This window comes from Urocitellus parryii, chromosome 7 (assembly GCF_045843805.1).
Source record: "Urocitellus parryii isolate mUroPar1 chromosome 7, mUroPar1.hap1, whole genome shotgun sequence".
Taxonomy (NCBI): Eukaryota; Metazoa; Chordata; class Mammalia; order Rodentia; family Sciuridae; genus Urocitellus; species Urocitellus parryii.
The window spans coordinates 3,106,128-3,125,240 of NC_135537.1; the positions used below are offsets into that span (position 1 = coordinate 3,106,128).

The following is a 19,113-nucleotide window of genomic DNA, read 5'->3' on the forward strand; positions in this document are numbered from 1 at the left end:
CTGGGGTTGGGAGAGGTGGTTCTGAACCAGCTTTGTGGAGTGGAGAATAGCTTCGCCCTCGATCTTCACCATCACCACCCTCATCTCTCCTCCACTGCTTTGTCTTGTCCTGCTTTTCATGTCTTGTTTCCAGTCCCGCCTGTCCCGTTGGTCTTGTTGCCCTGCCTGTTGCTCCTTGGGTGGCTCTAGGGAGAGGGCTCCTGCACCTTTCCAGCCTGGCTGGGGCCTCCTGCTTCAGGGCCAGGGTGTAGCCAGCCTCCCTCGAGGACTTGGACCTATTCATGCTCTGCTCCTGTAAATGAATTGTTTCATTTTATTAATGTTTTCTAATAAATGTGTTTGACCTATAAGTTGCCTTTTAAATTTTGATTTGTCTGTTTCATAAATCTGATAAATGTTTTTTAAAAATATTTATTTTTTATTTGTAGTTGGACACAATATCTTTATTTTTTAATTTTTATGTGGTGCTAGGGATCGAACCCAGAGCCTCCCACACGCTAGGCGAGCGCTCTACCGCTGAGCCACAATCCCAGGCCTGATTAATGTTTTTATTGTCAATTCGTACTTTATAATTTAAAAACTTCAAAGATTTTCCCCTTCAATCATAGAATTATTTAGGTATATACTATTCAGGTTTTAGCTATAAGTAAATTTACAAAAAGAAAATATTCTTGTTTATTGATTTGTTTTCTTGCTTTATAGGAAAAATAGTGTTTTTATGACAAACTCTGTGGATGATTCTTTGTGCCTTCCTGGCTCATTGGCATTTTCATCAGTTTTGAAAGGACTGCATGTCCTGTGATTGGAAAGAGGTGTGTCCTGTGCCTTCCCTTAAGCTTATTGTTAAGCCTGTGAAGATGACGTTTGCATTTTGTCTGCTTGAAAAATGGCATTAATGTATTCAGCTATAATTTTTTTATCAGCTAATTTTTTCTTAGAGGTTCTGTCTTGTGTTAGGAGTTTAAGGCTGTCCTGGCAAGAGCGTGAAGGCTCCTGATCACGGCATCTTCCTCTGCTCTCGGACTTGGTGGTGTAAGCATCCCTTCCTTATGCCTTTTATCAATGCCCTACCACCTTTAGTTGGTGTTGCCCATTTAATTAGAGGTGTGCCCTATTCCTAGTGATATTCTCTGTTTCTGTCTCCAGATGTAGCCACCATGCCCTCTTCCTCTTTTAAAATTTGCTCTAGTGCAGGGGATCAAACCCAGGGCCTTGTGTGTCCCGGGCAGACCTCTACCACTGACCTGTGGTCCCATCCTGGGCATCTGACTTTTGACATAATCAGTTTGTTAATTCAGTGGAAATGTTCTACTCATATATTGTCCACACCTGAGATCATATGTTTCCTTCTCTGAGTCATGCATGGGGCTTTTAGGAGAGCTGTGCCAGTCAGTGACAACCTCCCTGAGAAGAACATGCTGTTGATGCCAGTGAGGTTTGAGAAGCATGAATCTGAGCAGCCAGCTCTGGGGATGCAAGCAGTGTTACCAGCTTCAGGACCGTGGTGAGGTTCGGCTCTTCCTGACTGTTGAGGATCTGGAAACATGCTCTTCAGAGTCAATTCCTGCTTCATTGAGCTAAGGAAAGCACTGCCTCGCTTAGTGGTCCTAGTGTGCCTGTCCACTGAGCCACATTGTTAGTGGATGGAGTAAAGGTGCTTCAGAATGAGTTTTGTTGGGTCTGTAGCTGTATAATTGGTATTTTAGGCCACACTGGCATAAAACTGGTTCTGGTAAGTATTTATTACTTTACCACAGAAGGAGCAACTTTGGAGTGTAGGAGTTTTAACATTCTCAGTAATGCATCAAGTCCTGTGTACCCTCACCTAGCTTTAATAGTACAGTCACAGGCAAACAGCAGAATTAACCCAGAAGCCCAGTGTGGACACCGCACTGCTCTCTGACCTTCTGGCCTCTGCACAGTTGCTGCCGCCTCCCAAACCTCCTGGGATCCTCTCCTGCCTGGTCTGTCCTTAGTTTGCCTGTGCTGTTCCTGCCTTTTGACACTTTGAGAAAAATACTGACCGGTTATTTGTTCTGTGCTCCTCAATTTGGGCTTGTCAGTTTTTTTTTTTCATGATTTTGTGAAGGTTATGCATTTTTGGCAAAACACTCCTGAAGTCTGTAATGTCAGCATTGGATGTCAGGGTAAGGTGGTGGCAGCAGGCTGCTCCCCCACGTGGTCACTTTTCCTCATGCCATCTGCACAGGCCCTGTGGAGAGCGGTGCCAGTTCTGTGTCCTCACTCACTGATCGCAGCACCCCTCATGGCGCAGTCACACAGAGATTACTGCTGTGACTTCCACACAGTGAATGTTTCTGTTCTTCCCTTCTCAGTTGCTGTTGACTGGAGGCCACTAAGGAATGCCCTGTCCACATGCTGATGCCAAGGGCTGTCTGTGCCATTTCCCATGATGCTTCATTTCACAGGCAGACTGGCACTGGCCCCCTCAGTGTCCGGGTGGAGCCTGGTCCAGCTTACCTCCTCTGGAACACCTGTGTTCCTACCAATCATTGGCTAGCTTGTGGGCGTCCTCATACTCCGAGTTGGTGGTCAGCCTGAGGAAGCCAGACAACAGTGGCACTGATGGGAGTGCGTGGCTTGGATTAGCAGCCAAAGGATGATCTTATTTGGGGTGTGTTGTGTTCACTGCAGCGTACATATCAGGATACACCAGGCATTTGGAATGGTTGCAAAGTATAGGAGGGTGAGGAGCTTGGCAGACAAGAGGGATGAGGGGCAGTGGAAGGCATCATCAGGTGGCATGCTGGAAGGATGAAGGAGAGGTGATTGGATGGATTAAATTTGGACACCTTTAGCAGAGTTTCAGTGTTGTTATTATGAAGTCTGCTTGAGTGTGTTGGGGCAGGGTCCATGGTCCTTGGCCCACATGCAACAAGCTCCATGCAAGTTCCGATGTGGGTTCTGGGTGCTTTCTCCTGGTCTTCGGTCACCGTGGACATTGTACATGTCTTGCTGGAGAGGAGTCCCTCATCTGCTAGCAGATGGGGCACCTTGGGAATACAGCCCCTTTAGCTCTTTCTCTGGGAGTGGAGTGAGTATTGCCCTGGCCATTGTTCCTCAGAGCCTTGCAGTTGCCTCGTGGTGCCCTGCTTCCTCTGGGTTCCTGCCGCCCTTTCTGTATGGTGCAGTCTAGTTCAGGGACCATCTGTCCTATGGTGTCACCACCCTACTGTGACACTCTTTGCCCACTGAGAAGGAGCTGCAGGGTCCTGACTTACAGGGCCTGTGTGCCCTGCTGCCTCACTCCTCACACCCTTGCTTAGTCCCCTGGCTGTGTTGGGTTACACAAGGATCTCCTGGCCCCGTGGCCTTGATTTGTTTGGACTCTTCTTCTTTCTCTGCATGTGTGTCACTCACTTTCTCACTTCCTTGACTTGGAGCCTGTGTCAGAATGCCCTTTTCTAGCCGCTTCCTGTCGAGGCGCATTTACTTTCGTTCCCTAGTGGCTTGTTTGTCTCTGTGACATTTGCTACCACTTTACATAGACCTTACAAGCTTTATGAGAGCCGGGACCTGCCTCGTTCTGCTAGGTCTCAGACATGCTTGGTGTTGTCCCTGTGAGTGAGGACCATCAGGATAAACCTTAGAGACCCCTGCTATGCCTGGGATGTTCTAGATGTCTGTGTTTGCAGATGGCTTATTTTTCCGACTTCCTAGGAGGAAGTTGAGGCTGAGAGGTTGCTGAGAGCCACAGCCGACTGTGGCAAGAGGTGAAGGCTAACTTAAGTGATATGACTGGAGCTCAGGTGCTGGCAGTCTTGCTCAAGAGCCCACATTCCTTCCGCTTCTTATGAAACAAAGTCATCTGTGTAAAATTCTCATTGAAACTTGTGTCACTTACCAAGTATTCAGTAGGTATTAAACTCCATCAGCAACAGGGTGCTGTGTGTGGACCCATTTTTGGACTATTTGCTTATCTTTAAAATGGGCATAATATTAGTGCTGGAAGCCTCCTTTGGCTTCCCTGAGTCCTGAGCATATAAGCTCAGAACTGACCACTTACTCTTGTTCAGTATCATTTCCTGGCCTGCTCCCTGATCTTGACATTGATGAAGAGAAGTCACGGAAGGCAGTTAAGTGCTGGCCAGCCCTGCATTTAACATAGATGAGATCTGTGTCACTTCTGTAAAAATCACCCAACACAGAATGGCTGCCATAAGTCATTCAGTAAGTCATTCAGTCATTTCAGTAAAAGTGAAACAGAACCTAATTGTTTGGTAACTATGTATTTTAATGAGACAGAACTGATGTATGAAGTGACCTTTTCATTCCAAAATAGATACTATTAGGAAGGCAGGTGACAGGGCAGGAGAGGGCGGTGGATGTCTACCAAGGCCTCACGTGTAAACACACAGAGCTGGCAGTATGGAGGGGTGGTGGGAAATGAGACAGAGCACTCAGTGGGGCAGAGCATGCAAGGAGGCCAGGCACTTTGGGTGCGAAAGGAGGTGGTAATTTGCACCTGTGCCAGAGTATTCAGTTAGAATGTGGAGGCGTCCCCATGGAGAAGGCAGCTAAAACTGCCATGTCCAATTTTGTTGTGCTGTTGGGAACAAGTAGAAAGGTGGAGACCAGGTGGACCAGGGTGTGGAGAAGGCCAAGTGTGGCACAGCATGGCACCCTGCAGGGATCACCCACTAGCATTGTGTTCGCCTCCGTCATAGCCCGGTGCTTGTCCTCTGGGATTTGCACCAAGGGAACTTGCTGCACATTCACCAGAAGACATGTGAGAGTTCCTCTGGGTGCACAAACCCAGAAGGAGAAGCATGTGAAGCACATTCTGGGAAGGCCAGCTTGTTTTGACAGAGAGAGAATTTTTTAATATTTATTTTTTAGCTTTCAGTGGACACAATATCTTTATTTTTAATTTTTATGTGGTGCTGAGGATCGAACACAGCACCCCGCACATGCCAGGTGAGCGCACTACCGCTTGAGTCACATCCCCAGCCCAGACCACTCTTAAACTTGTTTTCCTGAGCTAGTGAGTTTTTATGTTTAGGAGAAGAAAAAAGACTAGCATTATTCATTATAGCCAAAAAGTTGGAACAGGTCACGGGGCAACCAGCCCTGCTGAGGTGCTGATTTCATGGTCCTCAGTGCACTGTGCTTGCAGCCAGCTCAGATCATGGTGAGCCCACTGTGCAACAGACATCAGACTCACACAGAAGGCCTGTACCCCTGTGGTAGCTAGCTCTGGGTGGTGGGGTGAGGGCTGTGTTCCCTCTGGGCCTTGGTGGCGATTTGGTGTGTTCTGTGTCCTTGCAGGACACTGAGCTGTAGCCGGTGCTGTGATTAGCAGATCTGTGACCTGGGCCCTCCTTGAGCCCTCCCTGCAGAACGAGATCCATGCTGCCTGCCACAGGATCATTATTTTTGAAACGAGAGAAAATTATCTGCCATTTAGTTGCCCAGTGAGCCCTTTATTTTTGCTAAAAATAAAAGATTTCCATGTAAAGATTGATTATAGTTTATATCTTTTAAAAGTCATATTTCAAAGTAGTTTGCAATGCCATATGTACAGTAATTTTGGACTCGTAGAAATTAATTGAAAATTACTCATTTCTTATTATTTATTTCATGAATTTTTTTTTTTTTAGATATGAATTAAGGATTCGTTACTTGCCAAAAGGATTTCTGAACCAGTTTACTGAAGACAAGCCAACTCTGAATTTCTTCTACCAACAGGTATGAGACAGTGCTCTAATATGCTTTTTTGTTTCTTTGAATTATTTATTGCATATTTTTAGGGTTAGAGGAAACCCAGCATTTCAGAGAATATAAATTTATCACTGTATGGAAAATCTTTTAACCATAAGAAATTGAGATTTTAATTCTTTGTGAACAGCTGTGTTCTGGGACAAATCTTAAATGGTACTTGTTTTATTCAGAGACAGTAGTCTATAACCATGTTGCTCTCTTTCATTCAAGGAAAATTTTCTAGCTGGGGTATCAGTAAGTCTGTCTCATGTGAAAGTCCTTGTTAGAGTGAACTTTACCCATTTGGTCTTGATAGTAGTTCGAACAGTAAAGCAAAACCTGACTTTTTCACGCTGAAGAGCTGCTGTTTACACCTGTGGCCCAACATGACACCATATAAGTGTTGCCTGTGAGTGTTGTGGAAGTGTACCCTGGAAGGTTGCTGGTGGGTACCAGCCACTTGCATGTACCATTTTGCCACTCAGAGCACTGGGTCGGTCAGGTTTTTGTCTTAAACATCTTCAATGACCATCCACCCCGAGCTAGTAAGGCAGGGGTGGTGATTTGCACCTGTGCTTCCTCTGTCTTGCAGATAGTTCTTGCAGACAGTTGCCTTGTGTTTGCTCCTGTGCTATGAGTAAGCACAAGCAGGCAACATGGACCTTCTAGAAGAGTCTGCTAGGTCAGCGAATGCATGGAGTCGGGCTCCAAGGAGTATCCACCTGCATCCAGGTGCTCTCTTGACAGGAATGAGGCGAAGAGAGAGAAAGAAGAGTTTGTGCATTTCAGTAGGGGCTAACGTGGCTTGACAAGAAACCAATGTGAGTGAAAAGGAGTTTATGTTTTCTATAGGTTATTGGGAGCCTTTAAAGAATTTAATTAGTGAATGCCTTGGTCAGAATTTTAAAATTTTAAAATGAGACCACCTTGATTAGATGGCAGCATCAGGGTTAGATTGAATTTATAAATGGCTTTGGAGGCTGTTTAGCCATTCCACTAAGAAATTAGGAGAATATGGAGTCCATGCCCACTGTGTGGAGTCACAAGGGAAACAAAGTGCCAGTGGATGTATTCATGTAGGAGGTTTCGGTTCTGGTCAGATGATGTTGTGTGCACGTGGTTACAGTAAAAGTTGTCCTGAACATGACTACCAGGTGAGAAATCCTCAAATGGGTCATTAAATATTCTGAAAGGTGTTAGTCATCACATTCTAAAACTAGAATCTTGTAACACTATTTACTGTAAGGCAGGAGTCTGAAAAATACGTTTTGATGATAAAGCTTATGACTTTTAGAAACAAGAAAGTATATTTACCTTAAAAATTAGACTTCCTTCATCGTATAACATTTTTCTTCCTCTTGCTTAGCTCTCATTGGTTATAGCTGTTTTTGACTGCCACCCTTTTGCAAATGGCAGTGGCCATTAATTTCAAGATTGCCACATTCGTTAAATTTCCATTGATGATGTTGAAGTTGTGTAGAACTCACTTGATGCTCTTGACATATCAACCCGTAAGATGCCTGGACCTAATACAAAGTCCTCATTTGTTCACTCCTGTAAACATTTTATATTTAGCATGAGTATATTCACCTGTTATTTGTAAGAAATACCAAACAAAGCAATGGTTTATTTAACAAAAGAATTCCAAGACAACAACCAAGTCTAGAACCACAACTAGGCTGTGGTGTGGAAATGTGTGAGGTGCCAGCTGTTGATCAATCTTTTTGTTTTCTCCAATTTATTATTTTTATAATATTTCACTCAGATTATTTATTGTCAGAAATAAACTTCATCCTATACTGTTTTTGCCTTGAAGCTACAGTTAAAGCATTTTTTGAAAATTGCAACCGGGTATGGTGGCACAAGCCCGTATTCACAACTCAAGAGACTGAGACAGGAGGATCACAACTTAGCAAGACCTTGTCTCAAAATAAAAAGGACTAGGAATCTGGCTCAGTGGTAAAGCATCATTGGGTGTCCAATCCCTAGTAGAAAAAGAAACAGGGAATTGCAATTCTAAGTGTGAAATTTGAGTTTAATATCTGACATTTTCAGCTGAAGTCGGGGTAGTCAGCTGCCCTTTTCCAGAGAGAAGATAAAGTTGTGTATAGGCCCAGGAGACCTGGGAGCAGGTGGGGAGGGAGAGAGAAGGTGCTAGAAACAGGGTTGTTCAAACTTGTTTTGTACACGTCCAGGGTTGTTCAGGCTCTGTTGTTTACACAACCAGCGTTGTTCAGGTTCTGTTGTTTATACTCGCAGGGTTGTTCCAGCTCTGTTGTGTGCATGCACAGGATTGTTCTGGCTCTGTTTTGTATATGTACTGTGTTTTTCAAGCTTTGTTGTGTACATGTACAAGGTTGGCATAACATTCCACTAGTATGTGTAATTATGCAACAGTAAAAAATTAAGTACAGGTCTGTCTTTCTATGAATTGAATTCTCAGTATTTCTTTGGTAGGATTTAATAGTGTACACTTCTCTTTCCATGCCTGTGTATTTCCATGATTCAGAGAAGCTCTTGTGGTTAATGAAGATTTAGGTGAACTTTTAAATTTATATTAATCAACTCTTATTTCTTCATCATCCTTGTACATAAAAGATTCAGAAATAGAAAGGCAACAGAGGTAATTTTCTGGTAACGTGCTGCTGCTCCCTGGTGGTGTTTTCACCACCTGGAGCTTCTGGGCGCTGGCTTTAGTATGAGTGCTCTTCTCCTGGGCAGTCTTCTGAAAACATCTGTACACTGCTGAACCTAGAATTAGTTCTCAGTAGAAATCCTGGCTGAAGAGAGAGCACAGAGCAATGAGCGGCCCAGTAGAGCTGGCAGGTGTCTCAGTGGGCTGTTGGGTTGATGTGGTGTGGCCACAGCTGCTCAGGTCACATGTGTCTGCTCTGTGACAGTCCAAGGAAGCAGGCATAGTGAAGCCTGCAATTTAGGGACCAGTCATCTTGGTGTTTGAATTTCATCTTTGAAGCTTGCTTATGTGACCCAGTGTAAATTAAGTTTTCTAGTTTTATATATATATATATATATATATAAATAGTGCTAATGAAATTTACCCTGAAGAATTGTGAAGATCCGAAATGATGGATGTAAAATGCTGAGCACAGGACCTGGCCCCTGGTAGATCTCTTTAAGTAGTATATGTTTCTCTGCCATCATCTTGATCCTTTTCCTCAGGGTTTTTCTGAGGCTATAAGAGCCCTGCATATAAGTTGGCTTAAGGCGCCCATGTGCTTCTAAGCATGTGCTCATGTCCACATGCACATGCTTCACAGTGGGCTATAGTCTGCATCAAGGAACAGTAGGGGTCCATTCTGAGAAGTGTGTCATTAGGTAATCTTACTGTTGTGCAGACACTACAGAATGCACTGTAAGATCTAAGACAGCTCTAGCATTCCACCATCACATATGCAGTGAAGCTACCGACTGAGATGCCATCATGTGGTACACAACTGCATGTGCACGTGAGCTTAAATGACCTGGTATGTTTCATTCATCTTGCAAATGGAAACAACCAATTCTTCTGTGAAAGTAGAACGCAAAGTCCAAACGTATTTCACAAGAGAAATGGACACCAAGGGTAAGGAACCCTGAGTTTGAAAGCCCGTCTCATGATGTGACCCTCTCAGGACCTTCAGAACACACAATCTAGAGGGTACAAGTTGGGCAGCCCTGGAACAAGCCAATGGGTGTGTTTTCTTTCCTCCCACTGAGAGGTACAAGGGCCATGAGGCCTGCTGTGCCCATCCGTGCTGTCACTGGTCAAAGCCCTTTGCAGAACATGTGAATCACTTCATACCATAGGGTGTTCCAGGCCATGGTCAGCAGCTTTGATGATCAAGAGTAGTAAATTGGAGCCGTAGGAAAAAAAAAAACCTTAGAGCATGAAGTCGTTTGTAGGGGATTTTCTAGAGCTTGGTAAATTATCATTAACCCTTTTTGCAACTCATATGAATTCAGTTTTGAAGAATGAAATACAGGTCTAGATCATATTTTCTTATCTGTGAATAGTGTTTAGAAATTTCAGTGACTGATCTTCCAGCAGTTTTGTGTTTTCCTCAGCGTGTCATCAAGTATCTGTAGCTCTCCTGGAATATGCACTGGAAGACAGAACCACAGTTAGCTGTGGGGTTCCTCTACTGCAAACATCTGCCTCTGTGCCTCCTTTTTTTGTATTCAGTGACAAAGTGCTCTGCTGCAGACACTGAGATTTGACATTTGGATTGCTTTATTGTACAGAACGGTGAGCCAATGGAAGTCTTAAGTGATTCGACTTAACCTACTGGGTTGAGTAATTTAATTCCAATTGTCAGTCTCGAGTGTCTGCTGTGCAAGGAATAGAAACTATTTTTGCTTATAAGTCTCATCTACAAAATATCCACACACAGAAATACTCCCCAGTGTGTTGGCTACTTATCTGTTCATTCATTTGCCCGCTTATTCATTTAATCAATATTTATTGACCACCCAGGTCTAAGTGCCTGTGCAGGCTTTGAAATCATGTGTTGTCCCATGCTAGGGACCAGCCAGCTCTCCTGCCCTAAGAGAAAGGAATGTGTGGGTGGGTGCTGGTGGCATCGATCGGGTTTCTCATTCTCAGCAGGTCAAAGAAGAGTACTCCCACCTGATAGAGACTGGTAACTGGGGAAAGTGTGACACTGGTGTGTGGGGAACCCCATGGGGAGCACTGCTGAAGGAACGCCAAGCAGGCCTGCTGAGGTTAAGTTGAGGTTCATGAGCATTCTCCAGCTGTCCCGCTGGAAGCATAGAGAAATGGTTGGCTTCATTGTGGGACGGTTTTACCTAGCAATTAAAGGAGATAAAGGGGAAACAAAAATATCCAAAGAAGAAGGTCATAATGATGACCTCCCCACCATAAGACAGACTGAGATTGGTGTGAAGTGAGGGCCAATGAATGGGGTAGAAGTCGTAGAGCCAGTGCACCAGCAGGCTCAGAGTTAGTAGTTGAAGAGCATGGTGTTTGAAATTTTTTCCAGGGCAATAATCAACATACTATTTCTGTGAAGGGCAGAGAGTAAATAGTTTAGGCTTCAAGGACCAAGAGACAAAATCAAAGGTCTTATGAAGGATTTTTGTATTGGTGCAGTTCATGGTGTAATGGAGTAAATGTTTGGTCCAGATACCCTTCAAGGGAGGTTCAGGATGCGTGCACCTATCTTCAGGATTTTTGCCGAAGTTGCTCTCAGCACTCATCTGTCAGAAGTGTGATTGTGTCTCAGCTCTAAAGACGCCTTTGTGCTTGCAGCTAGCTGCTTGCTAGCTCATCAGCACTTCTCATGGAGCATATTCATTGCTGGGAGGCATTTCTGGTGTTCTTGTAGACTCTTTGCTTTCTGTTAGACTTGAAGCATTTCCTTGCTTTGCAGATTGGTCACATACAATCAGTGGTTAGGTAGAAACACCTCAGTTCCCTAGGTAAGTATGTAAATTTCCATGAATTTGCACTGGATCCCCAAAATGCTGCAGAACTGTAGTCATAGCTTAGAAAATGCATTTGCTGCAAGTTTTCATGGAAAAAGATCTTGTCCTGCTTGTTTTTGCTTCTGACCCTGTGGGTAGGGTGCAAGGGAGCTTAGCATTCCTATGGTTCAGGTGTGTGAGTTGTTTCTAAATCCCATGTAAGCCAGCATCAATGACGTGAGCTTCTTTTAGCAGGAGACTATTGTTTCTTCAATTGTATTTGGTGTCACTCATTTTATATCCAGAATCTGGAGTGGTAGTTGACAGTGTGAGTGGTCTATACAGGCACTCGGCAGATGCTGTGGAATGCCTGGGTGGAGTCGACCTTCCTCTGAACAGCCCCGCTTCCTCTCCTTGCAGGTAAAGAGCGACTACATGCTAGAGATAGCAGACCAAGTGGACCAGGAAATTGCTTTGAAGTTGGGTTGTCTAGAAATACGGTAGGTGGTGACCATACGTTGAGTGTTTATTTGTCAATGCTTTTCATTATTTTTGAAAAAAATTTCCAAGTACTTTCTTCTAAATGAAGTGCAAGAAGGTTCCAAATTACTTGCTTGTTACTTAGCTGCCCGCTATTGTTACCCTTTAACAACATATTTATTCTGTGAATACATATTTTAATTTGTCTTCCCTGGTTTTAGGCGATCATACTGGGAGATGCGCGGCAATGCACTGGAAAAGAAGTCTAACTATGAAGTGTTAGAGTAAGTACTGCATACCTGTCTAGACCCATAAGCATTCAGAACTGAATCATTTCTTAACATAAAATTATTGACTCGGACACCATGTTTCTAAAATGTATCTAGAAAAGAAAACGTTTTTAAAAAATTCTTAATGTCATTAATTTTGTTAGGAAGCATTTAAATTTGTTGGTAGATGTTATGCTAATAATGTGTACGGCCTATCAACACATTAATGCACTTTTCATCTACATTTAATCATGATGAGGGTACATCGCTTCTGATTTACATGGAGTTCTAGTATTGCCTGTGCACTATTGCCCATGTTCTCTGTATATTAAAGAATTTTTTCACAAATGGAGGAATAGGGATTACTTGTTGCCCATGCATCAGAAAATTTAAAATATCTAAAAGTTTCTCTGATAATGAAATTGATTCCTACATTAGACTCAGATGATTTCACGTGTACGTAAGCTGAGCTGAGCTTACGCCTTGGCAGTCTTGGGAGTTCTGCAGTTCATCTTTTGATAATTCACCAAAAGATAATTGATATTTGTTTTATTCTTGTAAAGGCCAATTTTATTTTCATTTACAGTAGTGCAATATTTTGCCAACACACTTTCTTCACTGTCATTACTGAAATTCTCTGGCATTTGAGAGATGCTGGTAAAATATAGTGAAAATTCTCCATGTAATAAAGACTTAATGGTATTAGATTTCATCTGGACTTTCTAGGTGTATCCACCTGTTCTCATGCTGTGAGCTTACCATCCCTGTTTTGAGAATAGGATTTTTCAAGGGAGATATAATCATTTAAAAATAAAAGTAGAAATAAATAGTTTTGGAAGTCGTTACAAAGCATGTGAAATCATTTGAAATGATGATGGGTAATAGTAGATATAGCCGTTATTTTGGTACTTACATACGTGTCCTTTGGGCCTGTTGTGTCACGCATGTGCACGTGGCCCAGCAGTCCGTCTTGTTGCAGAGCTGTGACCTAATGCACCACTGGGCCTTGGAGCTCAGCGTCGCACTTTCACAGTGCTTTGGCACACATAGTAGATACTCACCAAATATTTGTAATTGTATGTGTTTATAAAGATATCTCACCTGGGGCTGGGGATGTGGCTCGAGCGGTAGCGCGCTCGCCTGGCATGCGTGCGGCCCGGGTTCGATCCTCAGCACCACATACAAAGAAAGATGTTGTGTCTTCTGAAAACTAAAAATTAATATTAAAAAAATTCTCTCTCTTGCTCTCTCTCTTAAAAAAAAGATATCTCACCTGTGTTGTGCCTCTTAACAGATTAGATAAATGCAAATTAATTGTTTGACTTAAAAACTGTAGAGATCAATTGGGTATCTTACTAGTCACAGTTATTTTAAATGGAATTTTTTCAGTTCTTCAGTAGCTGGTGTGGTAATAATGATACCATTAATGTCATTAAAATATTAAAACTATCATTCACTGTAGTTTGGATCTTTTATTTAAAAGTTGCCACATTCTTCAGCTTGAAAGACTTTCCTTAATGCTGAAAATATAAATTGCCAGAATCAGAGAAATCATTGAAGGTCTTAATGAAAACAATTTTTGTCTTCATTTCAAAAAGACATTCAGGAAAAATAGGAGTGATTTTTATCATCTTAGTGGTTTGCTTAGTTATCTGCTTCTTTGTCCATTTCTTTGTTTATTAATTCACTTGACAGCCATCATTGAGTGCCTTTTGAGTACTTGGTAGTGAACTGCTTGAGACTGAAAACTCAGTAATACAAAATTATCATCCTGGGTAAGCTCATTGCTAGGTGGGAGGGTCTCAGACATGTCAGCAAGATCACAGAACAGCATGCTAGAAGCTGTGTGTCCACCGAGGTATGCAGGATGGACCTTGAGTGGTCCCACAGCAGAATGCCATGGGCTGGCCTCACAAACAAGGGAGCAGCTCATGCAGCGTTTGCAACGGGCAGAAGTGGTGCCTATGGGCTCTAGTCCCAGGAGGGAGCCCAGCATGCCCAGAGGGTGGAGGATCCCTGGGCATCTGAGGGATAGAGGAGTGTGTCTGTCAGGTCATTAACACTCCTCAGCAAGCACGGGCATTTTGCCCTGGAGCCTTGCTGAATCCTTGAGCCATACAAAGCAGGGCAGTCTCTGAAGAGGTTTGTGGTTTAGAACTCTATACTTACAGAATTAGAATTATGTTAAAGAAGGTTGGAAAGGGGAACAAGAATTCAAGAGACTCTTGAATCTTTCCATGGGAGGAATAAGGAGTCTCCGAGTAGTGATGGAGCTAGTGTCTGTGTGGAGTCCACAACAAAGGGTGGGGCTCTTGTCTCTGGTTTTGCCCTGAGCACCAGGGCTGTAGTCAGAGAGAAACTACTGGGCACGTTCACTTATTTCTGTGGGAGTGCTTGTGTATTTTTAAAGGGAAGAGGAAAGGGAAACATTAGCTCATTGCATCTGCTATTAAATCACTAATCAAAGCAGTGCTTAGAGCCCATGATGTGCCCAGCACCAGAGGTGGTTTCTCACACAGTTCTCCATGTGCCTCGCTCTAGGGAGGGGAGGAACCAGCATGAGCCTAGAGGTTCTCATAGCACTGGAAAGAAAGAATCAGCAAGAAAGGTTGTGTCTCAGGGACACAGGAGCCAACTGAGGTGCTCTCAGCGACAAAAGTGGGAACAGTTCAAGGAAGAAATTAAATATGTAGCTTAGATAATGAGCCAGAGTATACAGTGAATACCCAGAATTCATACTAAGATGATAATTTGAACATACAATGTGCAGTCTGTTCTGCAGAATTCCCAATACTTTCTGTAGACATCTCCTCCCAAAGGTGGTGGAGTGTAAGACTACCCCAAGACTTAGGCTTGCTTCAGAGAGTACCAGGTGAGAGGGAGCATGGGGAACAACAAACGCTGCATGGAGGAACCCAGCAGGCAGCCTCTGCCAGGGAGTCCAGGTCAGTGCCAGTAGGGACAAGTCTTGTTGATAGGGTGCCACCGTAATGTGATGTGTTGAGAGTGGTATTTCACCACTGTGGCCCTTCTCTCCAAGCCCTTACGCCAGTCTATCATGAGAATAACTCCCTACAAAGCCCAGTTGAGGATCATTTTATAAAATATCTAACCCTCACTCCTCAAACTGGCAATGCAGGTCATCAAGGAAAAAGGCAAGCCCAAGAGACCGGCAGTGCCAGGTGGCACCTACAACAGAGAACATGATTTTAAATATGCTGTTCCACATAGGAGCCTGGCCCAGAGAAGGGACATCCGGTCAGGTGTGACCAACGTACAAAGTGATGCAAGATGTTAATAGCAAGGCACCCAGATATTGGTAGGTGAGGTATCATCTCTGCAACCTGGGAAATCTAAAACTACTCTAAAGTGAAATGTTTATCTCAAGTTTTAAAAATCTGGTGCAAGAAGTAAAATCAAGAATCAATAAATGGGATGGATTAAAACTAAAAAGCTTCTTCCTTCAAAGGAAACAATCAAGAACATGAAAAGAGCTGGGTGTGGTGGTTCACTCCTGTAATCCCATTGGCTCAGGAGGCTAATGTAGGAGAATTGAAAGTTCAAAGCCAGCCTCAGCAATTTAGCAAGACCCTAAGCAACTCAGACCCTGTCTCTAAATAAAATATTTTTTCAAAGAATGTGAGAGAGACTTACAGGATGGGAGACAAATCTTTGCATTAATCACCTGCATTAATCTCCAGGATATATGAAGAACTCAAAAAACTTAACTCCAGAAGAACAAATAACCCAATCAATAAATGGGCAAAGGAACTGAACAGATGCTTCACAGGAGAATACGATCAGTTAACAAATATATGAAAAAATGTTCAATATCTCTAGCAATTAGAGAAATACAAATTAAAGATACACTGAGATTCCATCTCACTCCAGTCAGGATGGCAATTATCAAGAATACAAGTAACAAGGAAAAACCAAGAAAGCAGACAGGCAGCTTATCAGCAAGGAGGTGGACCAAAAAAAGTAGAGGTACTTTTCTGGAATTTAAAGCTGGACATTCAAAGCAGATCGGGAACTCAGGAGGTTGGATATAATAAAATAAGGAAAAATATCCCCAGTGGCACAGCCACTGCCATGGCTGGGCTAGAAGCACCAGCCAGAGCGGTCCCTACATAAGCATATTAGAGGGATAAAGGAATTAACGAAACCCTCATTTTTGGGAGGCCCAAGACGTGTCTGGGTATGGAGCATATAGAGATTAAGGACATTGCCGGCAAACCAAAAAGATTCGCTGCACAGTAGTGGTGAAATGGGAAAAGAAGCTGATGGCCTGATGAAGACTAAAGAAGGAACCATTTTGCAGCTGCTGTGCAGTGCGTGGGCTAGCAGCTATGGGGGCCAATTCCTGGCAAACCCAAGTTTGGCCCAAATTATAGGCCCAGTAAACAAACATGGAAAGAGGTTTACACAGGGGACAACTGGTCTTGGAAACCCACCTGGCTCTACCCCTCTCCCCCCAAACCAGTTGTTTGGAGGACCTGCTGGGAGAGACACACATCTGACTGGGAACTCGTAAGGGCAGGGTCAGGAGAGATTTTTGGATACTGAATCCGAGGTCAGGAAACATGGGATCCGAAGGTGGCTTAGGGGACTAAGAATCGGGTTCCCAACCATATGAGCAGGACCCAGAGGAGATCCCTGGGGTACAGTCTTTCAGTTTGGAGTAGGAAGTGCTGGACACTGAAGGTGTGCTGATTTAAAATCTCCAGGCCAGTTGGCATTCAGTGAAGAGCTTGGAGCCCATGCAATCCTAAACCCTGTCTCCAGATCTCTGCCTGTGGGATGACCTCTCTCATTCCAGCAATCTAGGGTGTGGAACATCACATTCCAGAAAACCCTGAGAGGAAAAACTGAGAATCTCTTGAACTCCAACAGAAAGAAATCTTTACCTTTTCTTTAAGATCTTTATTTAAAATTCTTTTTCTATGTTTAATTGTGATCTTAAGGTTTCGTGGCTATTTATACATATTCATATGTGGGTTTTCCCCCCTCATTTCTAGCATTTTTGAAACCAGTTATTTTTCATGAACTAGTTTTTGTGAACTATATGTTTGATTAGTACATTTTAGTTTTATTTTGTATTCTATTTTTATTTTTAATTTTAAAAAATTTTTTACTTACATGTATTTTTTCTCCTATTGTTTCCCTTCTCTCTTCTACTACAGCCACTCTATTGTTCTCTTTCACTCTTCCTTTTTTACTACTTCTCTCCTCCTCTCTCATAATCATCACATCCTATATCACTTCTGTTCTCTCCCTGTCCACCATTTGAAATTATAAACCCTTTTGCAAACTTGCTGTTTTTATGGTAGGCAATAACCGATCATATCATGTCTGTTTATTGTGATAATTAACATTGTAGATGACATAATAGGAACTATTTGGTTTAATACTGTATATTGTTTGCATTGGTCATTGTAATTATTTGTCTCCCCCTAAACAGGTACTGAAAACCTTCAGGGACACTGTAAGTCCACTGGGTAGAAACTCTACTGCCTCAGATCCATTCCATTAGATGGGTAGACACACAAACAACATGAAAAAGCAAGGGAACAAATTGCCCCACACAAACCAAGATACTACAGTGACAGAATCCATCAACACCGCAGTGGAGGAAATGTCAGAGGAGTTTAGAGTGTACATAGTTAAATGGATCAGCAAAGTAAAGAATGGTATAAGAAATGAAACCAGAAGATACAGGAAGTGAAAGATCACTTCAAAAAAGAGGCAGAGATTCTGGGAAAAGAGAAAAGGCAGAAATCCTTGAAATGAAGGAAACATTAAATCAAATTTAAAAATTCAATAGAAAACATCACAAACCGACTAGACCACTTGGAAGATAGAATCTCAGTCAATGAAGACAAAATATATAATCTTGAAAATAGAGTTAACCATGGAGTGAAGATGCTAAGAAACCATGAACAGAACTTCCAAGAACTATGGGATAACATGAAAAGACCAAATTAAAGATCTATCAGAATAGATGAAGGTGCAGAGATACAAACCAAAGGAATGCACAAATATTTTCAATGAAATAATATTGGAAAGTTTCCCAGGCCTAAAGAATGAAATGAAAAATCACATATGAGAAGCTTACAGGACCCCAAATGTACAAAATTACAACAGACCCACACGAAGGCACATTATTATGAAAATGCCTAACATACAGAATAAAGATAGAATTTTAAAGAATGTGAGAGAAAAATATCAGATTACATATGGGGGGAACCAATTCGGATCTTACCTGATTTCTCAACTTAGAACCTCAAAGCCAGGTCCTGTAAAACCATATACCAAGCTCTAAAAGAAAATGGATGCCAAGGATACTATATCCAACAAAATTAAGCTTCGGATTTGAAAATGGAATAAAAACCTTCTATGATAAACAAACGGTAAAAACACTTCACAACTAGAAAAGCCTGCACTGTAGAACATTCTCAAGCAAGTATTCCATGAAGATGAAATAAAATTTTTTTAAAAAGTGAAAACCAACAAAGGGAGGAACTACACTGAAGTAATAGTCAATCAAAGGAAAAACTAACTCAAATTAAAAACTAGAAATAAACCCAAATGACTGGGAAACAAATCATTTCTCAGTAATAATCTTGAAAATTAATGGCCTAAACTCATCAATTAAAAGATACAGACTAGCAGATTGGATTAAAAAACAAGACCCAACAATGTGTGCTCTCCAAGAGACTCACCTCATAGGCAAAGACACCTACAGACTGAAGGTGAAAGGGTGGGGAAAAACATCTCTCACATAATTCATGTAAACAAGCAAGGGTTTCTGTCCTTACATCAGATAAAGTGGACTTCAAGCCACAGTTAATCAGAAGGGACAAAGAAGGCCATTTCATACTTATTAAGGGAATTATATATTAACACGGCATAGCAACATAAATATTTATGCCCCAAACATGGAACATCTATGTAGATCAAACAAACCCTTCTCAATTTCAGGAATCAAGTAGACCACAATACAATAATACTGGTTAACTCTAACATGCCTCTGCCCCCCTGGATAGATCCTCCAAACAAAAACTAAAGAAATTATAGAGGTGAAAAATACAATGTATAATTTAGGCTTGACATATAGAATATTTCATCCATAAATGACTGAATACATTTTCTTCTCAGCAGCACATGGATCTTTCTCTGTATAGACCATGTTATATAAGCTATCACATATGTTGACATA

At 42.3% G+C, this 19,113-nt stretch overlaps 1 protein-coding gene across 6 annotated transcripts in view; it reads left to right on the forward strand.

The window, feature by feature from the left end:
* The window catches only part of Ptk2 (protein tyrosine kinase 2), a 230,131-nt gene that overhangs the window by 92,159 nt on the left and 118,859 nt on the right, over positions 1 to 19,113 (forward strand). For all 6 annotated transcript variants that reach the window (XM_026403058.2, XM_026403061.2, XM_077801007.1 and 3 more), the window contains exons 5-7: positions 5,622 to 5,709; positions 11,566 to 11,645; positions 11,847 to 11,909. In XM_026403058.2, the coding sequence (XP_026258843.2) occupies positions 5,622 to 5,709; positions 11,566 to 11,645; positions 11,847 to 11,909 (231 nt within the window). The remainder of the gene's footprint in view (positions 1 to 5,621; positions 5,710 to 11,565; positions 11,646 to 11,846; positions 11,910 to 19,113) is intronic.